Below are 18,747 nucleotides of genomic sequence, written 5' to 3' on the forward strand. Positions count from 1 at the left end.
ATTTAGGAACAGAATGAAATCAATCGTCACAATACATCACATACCATCATGAAGGAAATTTATGGAAGTGCTATGAAATTGATTAAGGCATAGAAATTATAAAAAAAATTATTGATATCTATCATCATTATCACATCCTTTATTAGATTTTAAAAAAAGCAACTTAGATGTCATCAAGCAGTTTTAATAAAAATAGCTGCAGTTTGAAAAATTAGGGAATACACCCTCAGATTGTTTTAATAAGTTGACAGATCAATCATTGCCATGATCTCCAAATGATAAATATTTCATAACTTATGATACAGTTCCATTTAAAAAGTATATAATGAAAATAGTTATATAATGAATAGTATATATAAATAGTATATAATGAATATAGTTGAAAATAGTTATAGAGGGATTTATCAATTATTTCAAGAAAAATATTATCCTAGGTATTACTTGGAATAGAAACCTAAAAAATGCAGTGGATATTTTCATTTAACACACACATACATTTTAAGAAAAATTTGTGATTTCCTAAAAATAAAAAAAATGAGAAAATGCAAAACTAAAACAAACCAACTATTTAAAGCAAAAAACCAACTATTTTAAATAAATACAATATATATTTCTATCTGCTTTTTTACCTTTTCATCAGTTAACTTAATATTAATACAATTTATCATTTTATTTTTTTGTGAGTTTTGTAATCCACATCAACATGTCATGCAGAATATCTGCTTACCCATGCACACCTGCATCATTGAAGATGTTTCATAACCTTCTTTACATTCACACGCAAAGTTGCCAGGTAAGTTCTTGCATGTACCATCCCCACAAACACCGTGCATAATGTTACATTCATCAATATCTAAAAAAGAAAAGAAGGTTAGACCATACTGAATACAATAATTTGTCAAGTGATAGTTGCTTAATAAAACAAAACAAAAATTCACAGTATTGGGGAACATTACGTTTTCATATAAATACATTTCCAATTTTTAACAAAAACCCCTTCAGTTGATGACACAGTAAAATGTTATTGAAGGAAAGGGGATTCAAATAAAGAAATTTTAACAGTATATTAAAATGATTAATTAGTAGCCTTCTCATACAAAAAATAAATTAATAAAATTCATAGAAAAATGAGGTAAAATATTTATAGTCCAAGAGATAAGAGCCTTTTTTACTAAGTGCACAGATAAAAATGATTGAAATTAATAGTAATACTTGCATCGATTGTAAATAACTTTTGGCGGAAAGTAGTCTGGAAGACGGAAACTTTTGTAGCAGATGAAAGTTTAAAAAGTTTACAGGTTGGGAAATCACTTAAGGTAAAGTTGAAAATTAAAATATAAATAGATGATATTGTTATTACACTCCATGCATAATGGCGGAAAGCTGAGTGGAAGATAAGTAGCTGGCAGAAAGGTTCAATGTTCAGAAAATTTTGAAGAAAAAACCATAAGATTATGTCCACCAACCTGTAAGTGCAATGTATATAAGTGTATAAGCTCAAATGCAAAAAAAAATCAATAGTTTTCTCTTTAAGAATCTCAATTGAAGGTGACCGGAATGTAGCACAGTTTTCTAACAACCTTAATATCTTGGAAATTTCTTAATGTAAGTCATTAGGGTATGCCCATAAGTATAGATATACCTTTTTTGTTTTTGTCTAAGCCCATTTTCCAAAGGATGGACACCAAAATGAGAAATAATAGTTGAAAAAATGTGTAAAAAATAAATATAAATAACGTAATACAGATTTCAATGTAAGCAACAACATTTCTTCATATAGTATGGTCAATTCAAAAAAAATATTTTATTTTTTAATATAATTTAAACAACCAATTAATTTTTTTGCATCTCATTGAAACAAAACTGGTTTTCAAACAAATTTTTTTTGTTCACAAAATATAATTGTTATTAGATGAAAGAATCTCACTTATTTTATACAATTTTACAATTGTAAAGTATTATTTTTAAAATTCAATATAATTTTTAATTAAAAAATTTTTGTAAATATAGAAGTAAACACAATCTTTTGAACAAATATGCTGAATTCAAAAATGATACACTTGCAGAAAAGTCTGTTAAAACTGCACAATATTGCATGAAGTATATAGAGTTTTTCAATTATTATTTGATGTTTTCGCAAATTATAAGTATTGGTAATTTCAAGATTTATAAATTTATTATTCCAAAACTCATTAATTTGTTTTTTTTTTTTTATATCTAATCACCATACCTAAATAAAAATTTGAAATTTTTTTCTTAATCTCAGTCACTCATTCAGGGTTACTTAAGTATCATAGCAATTTATTATTAGTAAATGAAACGCATCCATCGTTAGCTGAAAATTTAAAAAAAGGATTTTTCACTGTAAAAAGAACCTTTTCGAATATTTCTGTAGATCTTACTTTAGAACAAACCATAAAAGCTGATGCTGCTAGAAGACTTAACGGTGTTACTCATTTTACAAATTCACTACCTGCTTGTCAGCGATGGTCTAGAAGTCATGTCATCAAATCAAAAATAATTTCAAACTTTCTCAATAAAACTGGGTTACAAAAAAAAATGAAGATGTTATTTCAGATTTTAAAAAAAATAAAATCAATCAGACTTCAACTCACTTGAAAAAATTCATTCTGTCGTACAAAATAACATAAATCCTTTTGACTGTACTGAGATGGACAATGACTTACTGTATAATACCATGATAGGATGATCTGCTACAGATGAAGTAGCCAATTCTCTTTTGAGTGCAGAAGAAAAAGGCAATAAGTACAAGGAAAAATTTATTTCAGAATGTAGTGAATCTGAATTTCAGTTTGAAGAGAGTATATCGTGTAATAAAATTCTTAATTTTGTCTCATGTAACCAGAAAAGAATGATCGTAAATAACAAAGTGCAAGAAGTGCGGTTGCACAGAAATTTATTTGGACATTTGCTTGTGATTTCAATGCAGCAAAATATTGACCTTGAAAAGGTTTTAATGTACCCCCTTTAACTCCCATTCCACAGCCTTTGTAATTCAGATGGTGCGATTCACAGTACATCAAAATCTAAATCGATGAATCATTTAAAGGTTGAAAGAAGCTGAGTTTTAATACCTGATATAATAATAGTAAATGGGTCTTATATGTTACATTCTATGAAAGATATTCCTAAAAAATTTAGAAATATTAAAAAAAAAAATACTGCAAATCATCATTAATAATCATTCATCCGAAATTCACTTAATTTTTGATTGATACTTTCAAACTTCTATTAAAGATTACGATCAATCAGAAAGTGGCCGCCACTCTTCATCCAATTGTGACCATCATTTTCAGGGAAACTCAACCGAGGCCCACAGATTTTTCCAAGCGATTGCGCAATAGTAAATTAAAAAATGTATTAATTAATTTTAAAATAAATCACTGGAGTAACCAATACCTTCTTGAATTTATGAAGGATAAAACAATTTTTGTGAATTTTAATAAGTGTTAGTCATACAAAGTTGTAAATGGCCAACACACGCAGTCAATCGACGAAGAGTTTTCTTGTCTTAATCATGCAGAAGTGAATTTGAAAATGTGTTTCATAATTGTAAAATTGTTCATAATGCTAGTATTTCAATAAAAAATTTTGATACAGATATTTCAGTTACACTAACAGGAAATTTTCATAACATTAAATCTAAATTACATATTTTAATTGAATATGGAGTTTCAGGTAAACGAAATGTAATAAATATAAAAATTTATGAGTATATTGAAATTTATGAGTTAATGGGTGAATCTTCTGCAAAGCGCTTCCAGGAATTCATGCCTTTACAGGATGTGATTATATATAATCCATTCTTTTATAGAAAGGGAAAGTTGTATCCATTTAAATTTTCTTCAGGAATCAAAATAAATGTAAAAAGCTTTTATAGAACTCGGTAATTTGTTATGGACTAAAGATAAAGTAAGACCAGATCTTGAAAAGTTTGTATGTCAAATGTACAGCGTTACTAGTAAGAACCAAAATGATCCAACAACCATTAATAAAACTTGATTTAGATTATTTTTGAAATAAAGAATATCTATTATTAGTTTAAAAATAAACATTTAAAAAATTTTGATGCAACTAGTTTTGAATTTCTTGCTATTCCGAATTTTAACAATACATTTTTAAGAGCTCACTGTGATTGTTGTACATGGCAAAGATCATATGAGTGCATTCCATCACAATTGATACCGGAACAGCAAGGATGGCTTTTAAATAATGATGATAAATATGAATTTTTATGGTTTACTGGCGATCAAATATCTTGTAGTATTAGTGAAATTATATTTTGTAATGATGATATTAATTTGGAGGCAGAAATGTCAGATAGCAATATAAGTATCGATAATGATGATGAGGAAAGTTTGCATGGAAGTGATAGTGATGATGTATAACATTGTATTGTACACCAGCCTCCGTGGCGCGAGTGGTAGCATCTCGGCCTTTCATCCAGAGGTCCTGGGTTTGAATCCCGGTTAGGCATGGCATTTTCAAACGCTATTGTCATTCATCTCATCCTCTGAAGCAATGCCTAATGGTGCCTCTGGAGGTTAAAAGAAAAAAAAAAACATTGTATTGTATAAAATATGTGAGATGTTATCATCTAATATATTTCATCTAATTATATTTTGTAAATAAATAAAAAATTGTCTGAAAACTACTTTTGTTTCAATGAAATTGTAAAATTTAATTGGTTGTTTAAATTATATTAAAAAAACATTAAAAAAGTAAAATAATCTTTTTCTAAATGATCATACTATTCAAAGAAATGTTGTTACTTACATTGTAATCGTTATTATATGTTATTCATATTTATTTTTACACATCTTGTTTCAACTATTACTTCCCATTTTGGTGTCCGCTCTTTTGAAAATGGGCTTAAACAAAAATAAAAAAGGTGTATCTACATTGACGGGTATACCCTAATGATTTTCATTAAAAGATTTCCAAGATGTCATTGGAAATTGTGTATTCATGGTAGATACTGATCTACCAGCTTTTAATGGATGGTCTGGAGAAGGCAAGAAAGCAACTGGGGGGCATACTCCCTGATAGTAATGTCATCATTGGAAACAAGGTACTGATTCTGCTAAGGAAATGGCTTGAAAGAGAAGGGAGGCGCGGTAACACGCAGTTTGCTCTGTACACCGGCAGTGATGAAGGGAGTGCCCAGCCACTTAAAGGCAAGAAATCCGCACACCGTGTGGAGACTGTGGTAGTCTCTTCGAAGGGTTGGGAATACACCGATGTACTTAAACAGATAAAAAATGAAATGGCAATCATGGAGGGCGTGGAGGTTCTCTCAATGAGAAAAGAGCCAAGTGATGTGCTAGAAATAAAGGTCAAGGAAAAGAAGGAGACCTCAGAGTGACAGCAAGGATACAGGAAAAGGTAGGGGAGGTCACAGTTACTGCCAAGGTGAAAGCCTCCAAACTAGCCACCATCAGGATTAGGGATATCTCTGCTGACACAGACCACAAGGAGATCACTGAGGGAATAATAGCAGCCAAGTGTTCACTGGTTATTATAGCAAGGAGATCTGCATACAGGGAAACCTGGAATGTCGTAATAAAACTGGAGGAGGCAGCGGCATGGAACCTCTGTAGACAGAAGAGAATCAAGATTGGCTGGATCCTCTGCAGAGTACAAGAATGGAAAGAGAGAGAGTTGAAATGCTTCAAATGTTTTGGAAAGGGGCATGTAGCCACCAAGTGCAAAGGCCCAAACCGCAAGAGCTTATGTTTCAACTGCGGGATGGAAGGGCACTTGGCCAAGAATTGCAGTGAACCTAGTAAGTGTCTGGCCTGTGGAGGAAAAGGGCACAGGACCGGCGGCAAGTTGTGCCCATTTGCTATTGGGAAGGATATGGAAGGAAGGAATTAAATATGAAATTCCTCCAAATTAATGTTAATAGAAGCGTCCCGCACACGACATGATGCTAAAGGTGGCGGGAGACAAAGAGGTGGATATAGTGCTCATCAGTGATCCAAACCCCAGAAAGATTCGCAATGACTGGGTCTCCGATATCCATTGCAACAGCATGGTAGGTGGAATGTCCCGAGTCCCTGTCATTACCAATGGTGTGGGTGGGGGGTTTTGTGTATGTGGAACTGGAAGAATTCAATGTTTACAGTTGCTACATATCCCCTAACGTGCCACTGATTCAGTTTGAGGTTTTCCTTGATGAGCTGACGGACTCTATTTCCAGAGTGTGGAAGAAGGTTATCGTCGCTGGAGACCTTAATGCAAAGAGCGTGGTCTGGGGCTGTCGTGCTACAAATATCCAGGGTATGAAGCTAATCGAGGCCATGGATCTCTGCGGCTTGTTGTGCTTTAACCAATGGAACGCTGCCACCTTTGTTAGAGGGGATTATGGCAGCATCCTGCTGCCATAATCAGCGATCCGCTGATGTCATGTTTGCATCAGCGGATCTCCTCAGGTCTGTTGACGGATGGGAGGTACTGGAAGAGGAATCTGTGAGCGATCACAGATTTATTTTCTTCCAGGTACTATTGCCCAACTCTGTGCAAGAAGTTAGGTCAACGCAGTGGAGGCCCACTTCACTGCAGCTGGAACGGATAAAGAAAGTTCTGAAGAGGGAGGTTGCGAATACAGAGATTTTTTCCTTTGAGGATTCGTGTAGTCTCCTGAGCAAGGCGTGCGTGGAGGTGAAACCTGTAGCTGGAAACACCAGGCGGAGCAGGGTCTATTGGTGGAACCCAGAAGTGGCAGCTAGAAGAGCTAACTGCATCCGGGCTAGGAGGAGATACGTTAGGGAGGGTCAAAGGAACAGTGGGGGAGGCAGACAGGAGGCCCTGGATGTTCTTCGTAGTGCAAAGAAATCCTTCAGAGATGTGATCCTGAAGTCCAAGAAGCAGAAGTGGAAGGAGTTGTGTCTGCAATTGGACAGGGACTCTTGGGGAGACGTCTACCGTATTGTGACTGGTAAGTTGGTAGGACTCTTTCCATTCTGCCGGCCGAGCTCCTGAGGAAAGTGGTGGAGGAGCTGTTCCCGGTCAGTGAGACTGTGACCAGAGCAGAGTTAGTTGTGGATGACATCAGGCGTTTCACTGTGGATGAGGTAGTCTCTGCGGCGGGCAGGCTCAGGTAAGAGCCTGGAGCCTGATGAGGTACCAGCTGAGCTGAGGTGATAAAGGTACTTGTGGATGTAGCCCCTCGGCTGGTCGCGGATCTTATAACTGGCCTTTTGTTCTCCGAGCGATTGCCAGTGGAATGGAAGAGAGCGAGGCTGGTTTTAATTAAGAAACCAGGTAGGTCAGTCAAGGAGCCTGTGGTGTACCGTCTGATTTGTCTGCTTAACGCAGGAGGAAAATTTTTTGAACGATTACTACTCTCAAAGCTTGAAGAGGAGATCGTGGTCAGCGGCGGCCTTGTGGATAGTCAGTACGGCTTCCGTCAGGGCAAGTCGACTATTGATGCGGTCTCCAAGGTAGTTGGTATCATCAAGTAGGCATTGAACGGCACCTGTACAACTAGGAAGATCACGGGTCTCATATTATTCGATATGAGAAACACATTCAACACGTTGCCATGGGGCCTTATAATAGAAGCCTTGGAGAGGAGAAGAGTCAGTGTCTATTTGAGGAGAATTCTTCACGACTACCTCAGTGAGAAGGAGATAGTCTATGATTCGAACGGTAACGTGGTAAGAAGAGTGGTGACCACGGGCGTACTGCAAGGTTCTGTTCTTGGGCCTTCATTATGGAACTTGGCCTACGTATTGGTTCTCAGGCTGCAACTGCCCAGGGGTCACAAATCATAGCATACACCGATGACCTAGGCCTATTGGTGGTTGCTTGTATGGAGGCGGAACTGATGGCCAAAGCCGCTGACGCAATCGACAGAATCATGGACTGATTCGCCACCAGCGGATTGCAAGTGGCTGTCAATAAGATGCAAGCCATTGTCTTTGCCGGGAGGAGGAGACTTGTTGACATTCTCGGTTAGGGGTACTGTCATGGTGCTGGCTCCGGCGGTACAGTATCTGGGCGTCTGGCTAGACAAGAGACTTACGTACCAAGTACACATCAGGGAAATTGCTGGCAAGGCTGAAAGAACAGCTCGGCATTGTACTGCATTATGGTAAAGGTCGGAGGGCCACGTCAGTCGAAGAGATGTCTGCTGGCATTGGTGGTAGATTCTATAATGCTGTACGACGTTGTGGTGTGGGAGGCGGGGCTGTGCATTGCCAGAGACCAGGAAATCCTGAAGCCGATACGAAGAAAAATGGCGATACGTGTGGTCTCAGCCTACCGTACCGTCTCGTTTGAGGTAGCTATGGTCCTTGCCGGACTTCCTACTCTTGACCTGCTAGCCAAGGAGAGAAAGGAGAGGAAGGAGGGCAAGAACAGAAACGAGACTAGGCGAGAGCTGTTGGCTTGTTGGCAGAGTAGATGGGAGGGTTCCCAAAAAGGGCGATGGACAAGAAGACTACTGCCTAGCGTCCAAAATTGGGTGGATAGAGGGTTGGGGGAGTTGGACTTCTATCTCACCCAATTCTTTAGTGGACACGGGTGTTTTAACGGGTGTTTGAGAGGGGGAGGAGAGACACCCGTTAAAACACATTTTTTTCTGCCGAGCACACATTTTTTGTGTGCCCTAGATGGGAGCTTCTGAGAATGCAGGTAGTCCAAGAAGTGGGTCCCATCTCCCCGGACAGTATCGGAGAGACAATGCTAAGAAGCGAGACATCCTGGGCTGTCGTAGCCACGTTTATCAGGGCAGTAGTGAAAAGGAAAACCAAGGAGGAGGCAAGGTTTTATCCATAATTAGCAATAAGGTTGACAGTAATAGATATATGTTGAGTCGCAGACTGCTATTGAAGTCGCGATATATCGATGTGTTACTAGTTTTGTGATTTCACTTTTACGACTGAGCATTTGAGACGTGTTGTTGGTACGAGTGAGTTCGTAAGGAGGCCTACACATCTTGAATAATACCTCGGGATGATTCCAGGATGCATAGGGTTACTCCAAAGGGGAGTGGTTTTAGTCGGTAGTCTGTTGATGGCGGTTGGATTAGACCAACAGCAGGAGTCCGACACTTTGTGCATAAATGCATTTCCACCTCTTTTTTTTTTTTTTGTCTTCAGTCTTTTGACTGGTTTGATGCAGCTCTCCAAGATTCCCTATCTAGTGCCAGTCGTTTCATTTCAGTATACCCTCTACATCCTACATCCCCAACAATTTGTTTTACATACTCCAAACGTGGCCTGCCTACACAATTTTTCCCTTCTACTTGTCCTTCCAATATTAAAGCGACTATTCCAGGATGCCTTAGTATGTGGCCTATAAGTCTGTCTCTTCTTTTAACTATATTTTTCCAAATGCTTCTTTCTTCATCTATTTGCCGCAATACCTCTTCATTTGTCACTTTATCCACCCATCTGATTTTTAACATTCTCCTATAGCACCACATTTCAAAAGCTTCTAATCTTTTCTTCTCAGATACTCCGATTGTCCAAGTTTCACTTCCATATAAAGCGACGCTCCAAATATACACTTTCAAAAATCTTTTCCTGACATTTAAATTAATTTTTGATGTAAACAAATTATATTTCTTACTGAAGGCTCGTTTAGCTTGTGCTATTCGGCATTTTATATCGCTCCTGCTTCGTCCATCTTTAGTAATTTTACTTCCCAAATAACAAAATTCTTCTACCTCCATAATCTTTTCTCCTCCTATTTTCACATTCAGCGGTCCATCTTTGTTATTTCTACTACATTTCATTACTTTTGTTTTGTTCTTGTTTATTTTCATGCGATAGTTCTTGCGTAGGACTTCATCTATGCCGTTCATTGTTTCTTCTAAATCCTTTTTACTCTCGGCTAGAATTACTATATCATCAGCAAATCGTAGCATCTTTATCTTTTCACCTTGTACTGTTACTCCGAATCTAAATTGTTCTTTAACATCATTAACTGCTAGTTCCATGTAAAGATTAAAAAGTAACGGAAATAGGGAACATCCTTGTCGGACTCCCTTTCTTATTAGGGCTTCTTTCTTATGTTCTTCAATTGTTATTGTTGCTGTTTGGTTCCTGTACATGTTAGCAATTGTTCTTCTATCTCTGTATTTGAACCCTAATTTTTTTAAAATGCTGAACATTTTATTCCAGTCTACGTTATCGAAAGCCTTTTCTAGGTCTATAAACGCCAAGTATGTTGGTTTGTTTTTCTTTAATCTTCCTTCTACTATTAATCTGAGGCCTAAAATTGCTTCCCTTGTCCCTATACTTTTCCTGAAAGCAAATTGGTCTTCTCCTAACACTTCTTCCACTCTCCTCTCAATTCTTCTGTATAAAATTCTAGTTAGGATTTTTGATGCATGACTAGTTAAACTAATTGTTCTGTATTCTTCACATTTATCTGCCCCTGCTTTCTTTGGTATCATAATTATAACACTTTTTTTGAAGTCTGATGGAAATTCCCCATTTTCATAAATATTACACACCAGTTTGTATAATCTATCAATCGCTTCCTCACCTGCACTGCGCAGTTATTCTACAGGTATTCCGTCTATTCCAGGAGCCTTTTTGCCATTTAAATCTTTTAATGCTCTCTTAAATTCAGATCTCAGTATTGTTTCTCCCATTTCATCCTCCTCAACTTCCTCTTCTTCCTCTATAACACCATTTTCTAATTCATTTCCTCCGTATAACTCTTCAATATATTCCACCCATCTATCGACTTTACCTTTCGTATTATATATTGGTGTACCATCTTTGTTTAACACATTATTAAATTTTAATTTATGTATCCCAAAATTTTCCTTAACTTTCCTGTATGCTCCGTCTATTTTACCAATGTACATTTCTCTTTCCACTTCTGAACACTTTTCTTTAATCCACTCTTCTTTCACCAGTTTGCACTTCCTGTTTATAGCATTTCTTAATTTCCGATAGTTCCTTTTACTTTCTTCATCACTAGCATTCTTATATTTTCTACGTTCATCCATCAGCTGCAATATATCGTCTGAAACCCAAGGTTTTCTACCGGTTCTCTTTATTCCGCCTAAGTTTGCTTCTGCTGATTTAAGAATTTCCTTTTTAACATTCTCCCATTCTTCTTCTACATTTTCTACCTTATCTTTTTTACTCAGACCTCTTGCGATGTCCTCCTCAAAAATCTTCTTTACCTCCTCTTCCTCAAGCTTCTCTAAATTCCACCGATTCATCTGACACCTTTTCTTCAGGTTTTTAAACCCCAATCTACATTTCATTATCACCAAATTATGGTCGCTATCAATGTCTGCTCCAGGGTAAGTTTTGCAGTCAACGAGTTGATTTCTAAATCTTTGCTTAACCATGATATAATCTATCTGATACCTTCCAGTATCGCCTGGCTTTTTCCAAGTGTATATTCTTCTATTATGATTTTTAAATTGGGTGTTGGCAATTACTAAATTATACTTCGTGCAAAAATTCTATAAGTCGGTCCCATCTTTCATTCCTTTTGCCCAGCCCGTATTCACCCACTATATTTCCTTCCTTGCCTTTTCCAATGCTTGCATTCCAATCTCCAACTATTATTAAATTTTCATCTCCTTTTACGTGTTTAATTGCTTCATCAATCTCTTCGTATACACACTCTACCTCATCATCATCATGGGCGCTTGTAGGCATATAGACGTTAACAATCGTTGTCGGTTTAGGTTTTGATTTTATCCTTATTACAATGATTCTATCGCTATGCGTTTTGAAATACTCCACTCTCCTCCCTATCTTCTTGTTCATCACGAAACCTACTCCTGCCTGCCCATTATTTGACGCTGAGTTAATTACTCTAAAATCACCTGACCAAAAGTCGCCTTCCTCTTCCCACCGAACCTCACTAATTCCTACTATATCCACATTTGTCCTACCCATTTCCCTTTTTAAATTTTCTAGCCTACCAACCTTTTTCAAGCTTCTAACATTCCAGGCTCCGACTCGTAGAATGTTATTTTTTAATTTTCTGGTGACCCCTTCCTTAGTAGTCCCCACCCGGAGATCCGAACGGGGGACTATTTTACCTCCGGAATATTTTACCAAGGAAGGCGCCTCCATTATTGCTATGTGAAAATGCAGAGAGCCACATTTTCTTGGAAAAAAAGCAGCTGTAGTTTTCCATTGCTTTCAGCTGCGCAGTACTCAGAGGACTGAGTGATGTTGATACGGCCGTTTAAGTCATCCTGACTTACGCCCCTAACAACTACTGAAAGAGCTGCTGCCCTCTTTCAGGAATCATTCCTTAGTCTGGCTCTCAACAGATACCTCTCCGATATGGTTGCACCTTCGGTCCAGCTACTCAGTATCCCTGAGCACTCAAGCCCCCTCACCAACGGCAAGGTCTCATGATTCATAGAGGAGGAATCATGAGACCTCTATCCCCAAAAAAAAAAAAAAAATATCATTGAGGTTGTTAGAAAACTGCACTGCGTTACGATCATTTTCAATTGAGATTTTTAAAGGGAAAATTACCAATTTTTTTTGCATATGAGCTTATACACTAATATACATTGCACATACAAGTCATCAGACATAGATAGGCCTTATGGTTTAAATTTCCTCAAAATTTTCCAATCATTGAGGCTTTCACCAGCTACTTTCTTTCACTCAGCTTTATGCCACTATGTATGGAGTGTAATAATATCCTCTACTTATACTTACATTTTCAACTTTACCTCGAGTAATCTACCAATCTTGAAACTTTTCCAACTTTCACCTACTACAAAAGTTTCAGTCTTCACACCGCTTTCTGCCAAGAAAGCAATGCAGGTATTTCTACTATTTTCGATCATTTTTATCTGTAAACTTAAAAAAAGTTTTTTATCTCTCCATCTATTAGTTAAATTTCCTTGACACTTCTTCAGGTTCAATATCGTAATAAAATATTATTAATTATTCATTAAGTTGAAGAAAATCTTCTCTTGGTAGAGAATACAGAATCAATTTATATTAAAGAAGAAAATAAAATATATTTCTGATATCTACCATTGCATTTTATTCCATTTTCATCGATTGCATAACCTTGATTGCAATGACAATTGAAAGAACCAATACTATTTCTGCAACGACCGTTGCTGCACATTCCAGGAAATTCCATACATTCATTAATGTCTTTACGATTAACAAAACCAACACCCTGAAACAATGTAATAAGTAATTAATGTTGCTGTAAGTAATATGCAGAAGGGAAACATAAGAGGTTATTTCATATTGTGAATTTTAAACTATAATATGGAAAAACTACTCAATATTTTAATTTGTAAACTGATATTAGTAGTTGTCTTAATGAAGAAAGGTTATACTAATGTTGTAATCTTATAATGCATGCCTACTCACTGGCATTGAAATATAAACACGCTGCAAAATGTACAATATTAAAAAATAAATAAAATTAACAGTATAATTTATAATTAATATGTTTAATTTCCAAATTATTTAAAAAATAATCAAATTAGTATACAAATACTGGATGATAATTAAATAGAAAGGTAGACAGTAATTGCATCTCATTATAAGCTAATGATTCATGACAAATTAGCATGGTTCAGTCAGTAAGTATGGTTTAGTAGTAGTATGTTATAAATTAAACTAAACAATTTCTGCGGAACAGATGATTTCTACTGGTAAAATTCCTGTTTAATAAATTTGTCCTGTCACTAGTTAAACAGTGATGGGTGAAATTTCCCTATGTGCTGAGGGTATTTATTAATAGTTAGTGAGAATATTTTTAAATGCTGTTTAAAATGATGTCAGTAAATTATTAAATTTACATAATTTTTTTTTATTTTCATATATTTCTTTCAAATAAAAGATGTAAGAAAAAATCCATTTTTAAAACTTATTAATTGCAGACTTATTTATGCTTCAAAATTAAAAATCAAACAGAACAACAGTTCCATATAAATAAATGATTTTTTTTTTCTCCAGTGTACATTATCACAACAAAAGTAAATTCTGGAAAAAGGATGCCAGAATTAGTCATTGGTTAGGAATTGTTATTGTTTACAAGACTGAGTCATTAAGCATTTTTATACATGTAATCAACTCAAGGGGAAAGAATTGAACATACAACAACATAAGTGTATTGTTTGGGCACCCTATTGTTTGTAAGATGAAAAATAAAATTAAAATAATAATTACATGCAAAAATAATGTTTTGGAAAACAATAATAATGATAATAATGAATGTCAGCACGTGATGCTACAAGCTCATAGATTCGCTGGGACAACTATACATTTGACAGAAAAAATTTATTTTTTTGGCTCATGATTTTATGTGCATTAATTATACAAAAAAAAATGAAGGAACAGTAAACAAATACACATATGTAACAATGATGTATTATTTTTAAGATTAGTGATTGTCTTAATAGTTAACATTCATAATTTTTATGCTTGAATGTTTTTTAAAATGTTTATTACGTTTTTCTAATACTTAATTACTTGGATATAAGTGCCATTAACTATAATGGTTGTACAGGACCTGACATGAGCACAAATTGTTCTTGCAAATGACAGCCATTTTCAAAGAATAGTAAACATTTACTAATGAAGCAGAATTCGAAGTGGTTTCTTAATCCTTTTCACTGAGACAAGTATTTGGTAGTTTATCAAAATGCTAAGCCCACAAATATGCAGGAGATACTCTGATCTACAAGTGATACTTTCACTCTGTTCATCAGCAGGGCTGATGTGTAGTGAAGAGGTTTCTAAAAGAAAGCTAATTTTATTGGTGCCTCAGATGCTTTACATGTATCACAGCAATAAGAAAGAATGGGTAGATAATGTAAATTAATAAATGAATATACCCCTTTCTATTGAAATAATAGATTTGTGTTATTGTAATATTGCTTCAACTCAGCAAGGGAACATAATTACTTAAAAATATTATTACTTTAAAAAAATGTACTATAAAGAGAGAGTAAACAGATTTCTAACAGGTGATTAATAATCAACAGTTAGAATAATAAATTGGATAGAAATATTTAATTAGAAGAGTTGATATTTTTGATTTTGTAAAAAATGTTTTTACAATAAATGAAACCATCACTGAGTCACCTTTAACATTTAACCAATTTTATTTATTCTCTAATAAAGTATAATCAATAAAAAATAATATGTCATAAATATTTCTACTGTTATTGTAACACACTAATTTAATTAAAAAATAAAACAGATTTACACAAAAAAAAAAAAACATGAGTAAAGATATAACTCATGAGAACAAATTTTCATTGAATCTATAATCTGATTTTCTCCAACGTAATATTCTACCAATATTTTATCTTCTCCTCTAACTTAACTATTCTGTATAAATATATTTTTCACCTTTGGACAAAGTTCAGAAAATGCTGTAGTACCAATACGAGGGCAAGTATCACATTTTGAGCCATCAGCTGGACCACCCCAAGCCTTACCAACAGTAGAACAACAACACATAGCACGAGGATATAATCCTTCAATGTATCCTTTACCATTGCCATGTTTGTACTCAGTAAAACATGCTTCTTGGCGGACATCTAAACACATTGTTCCTAAAAAATAAAAAATTGATACTTAATAGTTAAAATCAAATGTTCCAAATTTCAGTGGCTGAATATTAAAATTTATTAATTTACATTATACTAATTTCATTAGTTACAATTAAAGTAATAAAATGTACAACTAATTAAAAAATACATGAGTAGGTACCTGAAAATGTATCTAAAATGCAGCTTTATTATTATACTGTAGTAAAGGTTATGCAAGCCATGATTTATAACCTAGAATATATCTTAAAACAACCCTCTTATGCAACCAAGGCTACATTATTAGCAGTGCCATGAGGCACTTTTGCCTAGTTAATGATACCCAGGTATTCTCACAACTACAGAATCGACTATCAACAAAGAGTGAATATAGAAAATCATGTTGTGTAAAACAAAGGCAAATAAATATTGTACTGACTACCTTAAAATTAACTCTTGATAGACAGAGATATGCAAAAAGTAAAAGAAATTACAGATCCAAGACTCAATTTTACCCCTAAACTAAATGACAACTAGCCTGCACTATTTTTACAATGAGTTTTTTTTAATTGCATTTAACTGTACTTCATTAAAACTTATATTAATTTCGTGCCATCTACTTTTAAATAACTTTTACCCATTATTTTATGTTTAGAAACACTTACACTATTTCAGTGGTACTATCTATTTTAAAGCCTCAGTAGACCCTCTTCCAAAATAAGAATAAGCAACTTCAATTTACCTTTAGTATTTTAAAAAAGATGATGCTAAACCGTCTTTATAAATAAATCATTTTTAACTTCTTTTTCAGTAGTTCTTAGCTATAAGACAGCAGAATTAACAGTAAAGTAATCTACACTTAAATATATTACACACAAAATGCCTTTGTATTTCTGAAATTAATCTGCACCAACAAAATTACATTGATTTTAACCCTTCTGCACAAGGTTTACATAATACAAATCTGGTCTCATAAGTTAATGGAATCCTCTACTATCTTATTTTTATCCCTTAAAGATTTTAAACCCCTGATTTTTATTACTGCCCTGGATAAAATGAAGAACCATAATAAAGACTGAAAAATAATACATGGACTTTAACTATCTCATTCTATAAGAAAGGTACCTTTGTTGCAGGTATATTAATGACATTAATATATTTTACATGATCCCTTACACCACCTGATTTTCTTTTTATATTTTTGTACTCAACCCTCTTTGGAAATAACAAAAATAAATTTTCTATAACTGCCCTATCAGTTAGTAACAAGGCATCCATCCAGACTCTAAAACTTTATTTGCAAAATGCAGCACACATTATATGTACCTTGCTTAAAATATATTCAGAAAATTTAATAACTGGCATTTCCTTCTTTTTTTTAATTAATAAAAATCTAAATCCATCTCTATGGTTGTAGTTCATAAAGTCATTGATGAAGAAAAAATTGGTTACCGTTTTGAAATAATTATTAATTAATTTTTAATAAACCTATAATTTATATGATAAACTACTTTCAATAAAGACAGGGAAGGAAATAACATACAAATGGTGTAAAAAAGATTTTAATTAATGAACATTCCAAACAATGCATTTTTTGAAAGCCAAGAAAGATCACCAATGCATGTTTAACTACTTAGTTAAATTAAAACTTACTGGTAAACTTTTACTTGGAAAGAAATTATAAAAAAAGGAAAAGAAAATAATTCTAAAAGTAATGCATTTCATACATTTAAATATTTAAAAAATCATTCTTTCTTTTAAAATAATTCAAAAATAAATAGGAAACCAAGATGATGTAGGTGTTTAATTCATCTTTCAATTGTTTAAAATATTTATTAACTGAGAAAGACCAAATATGATAAACTGTACCTATTATTGGAAACAATGTGTATCAAAAGCACCAATAATTGATAAATTCATCAAATAGAGATATCTGCTAGGCAGAAAATAATCATTTTCTATAGTATTATTTGTCTACTGTAATTATATTACATTAAAATTTAAAGAATTGTCATACCAGTTGCATCAAGGGTTAATCCAGGGGGGCAGATACATGTAAATGAACCTTCAGTGTTAACACAAGTTCCACTTCCACGGCAAACACCAGGATTCAACTCGCATTCATTAATATCAATACAGACTTTACCATCTACCTGAAATACAATAACAAATTTCAGTTTTAATGAAGAAATGTAATTTTGCATGAACTGAATAAAAATATTCTATGATCATTCAGTACACAAAATATGAAATAAAGAATCATAAAATTTTAAAGTGGAAACAATTTATGTTTTTTAACACACATCTAAAAACATCAGCCAATTTATTAATACATATAGACTCCTTAACACATTAAGTTTTAGTGTTAGCCATAGTATTTTAGTGTTTCAATCAAAAATTTAAGTAAGAACAGTAACAAACAAGAAGACTGTAAATGTTTCACATCATCTTTATCCAATATCATGTTAAACACATATTCTAAAAATATTTTTTTTTGCCATAAAACTGTCTCTGTTGGTCACGACTATGCAAAATAATCAAATTTTCTTTTAACAAGTAAATCTATCTAACAACTAACTAATATTATAAGAATAAGTAAAATGAATATTTTTAATTAGAACAAAAAAACAGATAACTATGAAATTATATTACATATTGTGTGACAAAACCAACATGTCAAGAAAATTTTCCCCTATGACTTTTAATTAATTATAAAACTGCACCAATATATTTTGATATAAAATATTGAAAATCAAGAAAATAATAAGCCTACCTATAAAGGATAAAAGACAATTAACAAATAAAAATTACATGTAATAAATAAATAAGCAACTAATAACAATAACAGAAATTCTGTACAATAAAAATTATTTAACCAGTGAAACTAAATTTTGTTAGAAAATAGGTGGCCTAGTAATTTAGTAACTTTAAGACTTACCTACAAGATTTTGAAAACATCCACCAAGTACACAATATACTATTATTGGGTTAGATTCAGAGATGACGTAGTAGTAATAAATAACCCAGTGATTAATAAATAGATAAAAATGAATATGAAATGATGAATCAGAAAACAAAACAATAGGATTTAAATTCATACACAAAAAAAAATCTGAATAATTTAATTTTTTTGATACAGTTGAAATAAAATATATTGTAAAAATAGAAACTGGTACATACAAGCAACCTTTTAACAGTAATAGCAGCACAGTTGT

At 33.7% G+C, this 18,747-nt stretch overlaps 1 protein-coding gene across 1 annotated transcript in view; it reads right to left on the reverse strand.

Moving 5' to 3' along the window:
• The window catches only part of LOC142327385 (fibrillin-1-like), a 339,860-nt gene that overhangs the window by 170,288 nt on the left and 150,825 nt on the right, over nt 1–18,747 (reverse strand). Inside the window, exons 19-22 of the mRNA XM_075370397.1 lie at nt 17,550–17,685; nt 15,354–15,559; nt 13,011–13,161; nt 728–853 (exon numbers count right to left, since the gene is read on the reverse strand). Coding sequence (XP_075226512.1) covers nt 728–853; nt 13,011–13,161; nt 15,354–15,559; nt 17,550–17,685 — 619 coding nt within the window. The remainder of the gene's footprint in view (nt 1–727; nt 854–13,010; nt 13,162–15,353; nt 15,560–17,549; nt 17,686–18,747) is intronic.

The sequence above is a fragment of the Lycorma delicatula genome, chromosome 1 (genome assembly GCF_047948215.1).
Source record: "Lycorma delicatula isolate Av1 chromosome 1, ASM4794821v1, whole genome shotgun sequence".
Lineage (NCBI taxonomy): Eukaryota > Metazoa > Arthropoda > Insecta > Hemiptera > Fulgoridae > Lycorma > Lycorma delicatula.